This window comes from Apium graveolens, chromosome 4 (genome assembly GCF_009905375.1).
Source record: "Apium graveolens cultivar Ventura chromosome 4, ASM990537v1, whole genome shotgun sequence".
Taxonomy (NCBI): Eukaryota; Viridiplantae; Streptophyta; class Magnoliopsida; order Apiales; family Apiaceae; genus Apium; species Apium graveolens.
The window spans coordinates 55,995,683-55,999,797 of record NC_133650.1 but is presented as its reverse complement, the minus strand read 5'-3'; the positions used below and the strand labels follow the sequence as shown (position 1 = coordinate 55,999,797).

Here is a 4,115-nt window from a genome sequence, read left to right as displayed (position 1 = left end):
TTAAGTTGTAACGTTGGATGCTAGTTTTCTTATTCGTGCACTACGCCATAGATTGTTTTAAGTAACACCCAAACTGTATTGCTATAGACCTGAAAAAATGTTGCTAAAGGCTAAAAATGGCCAAGGCAACATCAAAACTATGTTTACCCGTAACTAGTTAATATTGCAACATACCATTCTTTGTTACTACAAATCTTAATAGCAACATCTTTTGGACTCAATAGTATCATACTTATTGTGTTGCAAAAGATCTTAGAATTTCTTCCCATTATTTTTAAATATTTTTAAAAAATTATATTCAATATAATTGGTTCTCCCATTATTTTTCACAAATTTATAATAGAGACAAAAATTTAAATCCAAAATATAAATGAAAATATTTGAAAACTAATTATAATAACACTCAGTTTACATGAACTTTTGAATTAGTACAAAAAATGAATCAAACTCTATGAAATCTACATTATAATATTATAATAGCTAGACTAACTAGATGCAGCTTCCCATCCCCATGCCCAGAGTGAGAACAATGAAATTGCAAAAGCAGCAATAGCTAGACTGTTGGCCTTAATACCTCCAACAACTTCTACGGTCATCAATATGATGCAGAGAGCAACAACAATCAAAAGCTTTCGCATCGAATCGCTACGTTCCTTCGCTTCTTTAGGACTGAATTTAGAATCAGAAAATCCACATGGTGCTCCATCACAAATTTTATTCACACCTGAAGTCCTCTCTTGAACTTGAAGATCTCCACATTGCTTTAGATTGAGATCCCAATAATTCAATCAATCCTTCCCATTGCTGCGAAAAAAGGAAACAAAAAGAAATTATAAATAGGTTAGTTTTTAGGTATACAGGTAGGGCTAATGAGGATGGAGGACTGGGAGAACTACAGCCAGTATGCTTTAAACGAATGCACCTGGGGAAAATTTCAGCAAGCAACTTCTTGTATCTCTTAACTGGTTGTCGGGATCATGATCTTAAAGCCGGGCAACAAACACACATCTTCCCACATGCTGGGAATATCTTCTGAGATATAAAACCCATTCTCCTAAATTCCCAACAAAATACAGAATTTGAGAACTTGTAAAAACAAAAAATCCAGAAATACACAACTCTTGCAATTTTGCTACACCACAGATTTTACTTAATAACAAGCCCAAAGCTTAAGAAGTAAGTTACTGATCCATAAAAAAACAAAATGCAGTAAAGAACAAAGTGGTATATAACTGCTAAGCTATTAAAACTACTAAATACCATATAACAAAATTAATTAAATTCACAAGAAACATCACTCAATAGCAGTAAGTTATGACATTAATATATGATCCAAGCTGCTATTGAGTGATGTAATGTATATTCTACATAAATTGTTATGCAGAAGTAACATGTGAATTAAAAATTCCGGACTTAATATAAATTAATGTGGACAACAAGCGGAGTAAGAAATCCACCAAAATATTACAGGGATTTTTTTCCAGTTGTTGTTACTGATCAATGCTATATATATAAGTTATCAGTTTTAACTCACCACTTTAAAGAACATCAAGACATCCATATATTGACTTTTCAAAGTCCAGTACTGCTTTTGAGATGCCAACATATTTCGCAAAGCATCAGGGGGGATATAAAGTGTTCTCTTATCATAGGAAGGATTGTAAGGAGACTCTTATTGATTTCTCCAGCTTCCCTTGCTCGTCCCGGTGTATATAATGAAAAGAAAGCATACAATAGTCTTCCTCTCAAAGTTTTCATAGAAATTAAAAAAAGGAATTAGAAGGTAAATGAAGCAGCAAGTATTCACTGATCCAAAGTTAAGATGCACTTTGTAAGTTAAAAACCTCATGCTTCACAGTGTAAAGGAACGATACGTTTATAGCATACAACTAATATAAATCTCCCAACAGGTTAAAAAATTAGATAGCAGATGAACTGTCATCATATGAGGAGTCTGTCATTAAATGCAATGATCATTGGTCAAGTATTTATTGGCAGAAACCACGTATCAGGGAGAGGATAGTTCTATATCTTGGTATTTAAAAGTGTTATACCTCTTTTGCTCCAGAGCTGAATATATTCTCAGAACCAACAAGAACAACGAGATTTAGTTTTCCACATTTGATAAGCTCAACTCCTTCTGAACTACATTCCTTGATATGAATTGTGACAGTAAATAAAGAGTGAGTGCGGTTACTTTGTTTGTTAACAACTGTCTCGGCAATGCACTTTTTTGCTGTCCCTTTCTCCAATATATTGAATATTTCATCTGCAGTGTATACTACCTCCTCTTCAAGGCCTTTAACAAACACAGCCCCTTTTCCATGTTCCATAAGAGCTACTGGCTTCTTTATTCTGCCATCAGAGCACTTCAGTCCCTCATCTGGTGCAAGAAGATCTGTTACCCCCTCATTGTAGAGCTCTATAAACGACACTTTTATGTTGTAGTCAGCCTTCTGAGCTTCAAGGATGTCAAAAACTTGTTGTACAGCTCTTGGAATGACCCCTGCATCCATATATATTCCTCCCTTCTACAAATAAAGAAGCAAATTAAGACCAAGTGACTGACACAGACATAAAACTGTGTTAAGTTATGAACTCGCGACTTTTTTTTAAACCAGAGCTCTTGTACTACATTGAGTTACCAGCGGTCTTACAGTACTACATTGAGTTACCAACCGTCTTAAAGGTTCTAGTAGAGTGGCTTAACTAGATAGATCATCTATCTTTAAGAAACACGTATTATTATTTCATTCCAGAAACTTCATTTCTAAGCACTCGTTTTTACCAAACAAGGATAAGTAAATCGAAAAATATTGCATCTCCAATTGTGGAAAATAAGAAATCAAAATCGACAGAACAAGCAATAACAACTTTAAATGTGACTTGTACAATATAAAAAGAGATACCTGTTGGAGGAGGTTGGCTTACTGAACTTATGAATGATATTTTCAAACAGAGAAGGACCTTGATCCATAGCGCAAATGTGTTGCTTCAATCCAGCCCCAAACCTGTAAGAGAACTTGAACCCAAATCTTTTTCTAACCCTAATTGAACCTTGAACTCCAATTTAATCTGGTTGAACCCAAACATAACTTTAACCCTTAATTTAGACGGAGAAAATAGTGAGCGAAGAAAGAACCTGAAGAAAGAGAACCCTAATTTAGACGAGTGAGTGAAAGAGAACCATTAAACCTTCTAATTCATTTCCCCCTTTTTTTTCCCCAAAAATTTCACTTCCCTCTGTCCAAATTTTAGCCGCTCAACATATAAACTTTCAATCCAGCCCAATTCATTTTCTTTTCATTTTTTATTATTTTATAATTATTATAATATTTTTTAAACTCCACACATTTTAGATATTTATTATTTTAACTGCTTTGAAAAAACTGCAAAGTTATTACATTATATTATTTTCTAAAAATATACTTCCTCCGTCCCGCTGAGATGTTTACGTTCACTATTTTCACTCATTTTGAGACTTTTATAAAATATAGTTTCATAATGTGTTTTTAAAATATTTTTTTTGAATAAAAATTTAAACATTATACTTTTATTCAGAAAAAAAAAATAAAAAAAATTATGAAACTATACTTTAAACGAGCATTGAAAGGCGTGCCGAAAAATAACGTAAACAACCTAATGGGACCGAGGGAGTATATTTTAGTGATTTAAATAAATTTTAATTATAGTTTTGATACTAACTAAAATATATTCATCTTAAATTTTTGAAAATATTAAAATATTTATAAAATATAAAAGTTTATTTATTTGGAGTACCGTAATTTTTTAGGAAAGTTTAATAAAATATTAATTTAACATCATTAATTTTAACCAATTATAATATAATGAGTTAAAATTAAACTTCACTTTTTCACGGTCTATATTCTGGGTAATAGCTAGAGCAGAATAAATAATTAAAGAAGTAGTTTTATAATAAAAAATTTTAAATTACCAAAATAATTAATAAATAGTTTTATATTTACATAAACTATTTTACTTGTTACAAAATGTTCGTAAGTCAATTTTTTGATATAATATTACTTTCTAAGACAAATCCATTAATTATTTATCCAAATCAAATATTTATAAAAATAATTTTTATTTTTATTTTT

General features: G+C 31.3%; 1 protein-coding gene across 7 annotated transcripts; it reads right to left on the bottom strand.

Moving 5' to 3' along the window:
• Window positions 1-367: 367 nt before the first annotated feature.
• Window positions 368-3,251, bottom strand: LOC141717987 (kinesin-like protein KIN-5D). Of its 7 annotated transcripts, none has more exons than XR_012573884.1 (4): window positions 2,910-3,251; window positions 2,055-2,531; window positions 1,535-1,742; window positions 368-1,054 (listed from the first exon to the last, which is right to left on the bottom strand). XR_012573884.1 is itself a non-coding variant. In XM_074520306.1 (4 exons), exons 2-3 carry the CDS (start codon window positions 2,514-2,516, stop codon window positions 959-961), a joined length of 558 nt encoding a protein of 185 aa, XP_074376407.1. In that variant the 5' UTR covers window positions 2,517-2,531; window positions 2,910-3,251; the 3' UTR covers window positions 368-804; window positions 923-958. The 7 variants fall into 7 exon arrangements, 2 of the variants coding, with proteins under 2 accessions (XP_074376407.1, XP_074376406.1); XR_012573883.1 differs by having other exon boundaries at window positions 1,535-1,738; XM_074520306.1 differs by lacking the exon at window positions 1,535-1,742 and having other exon boundaries at window positions 368-804; window positions 923-1,054.
• Between the last annotated feature and the right edge of the window lie 864 nt (window positions 3,252-4,115).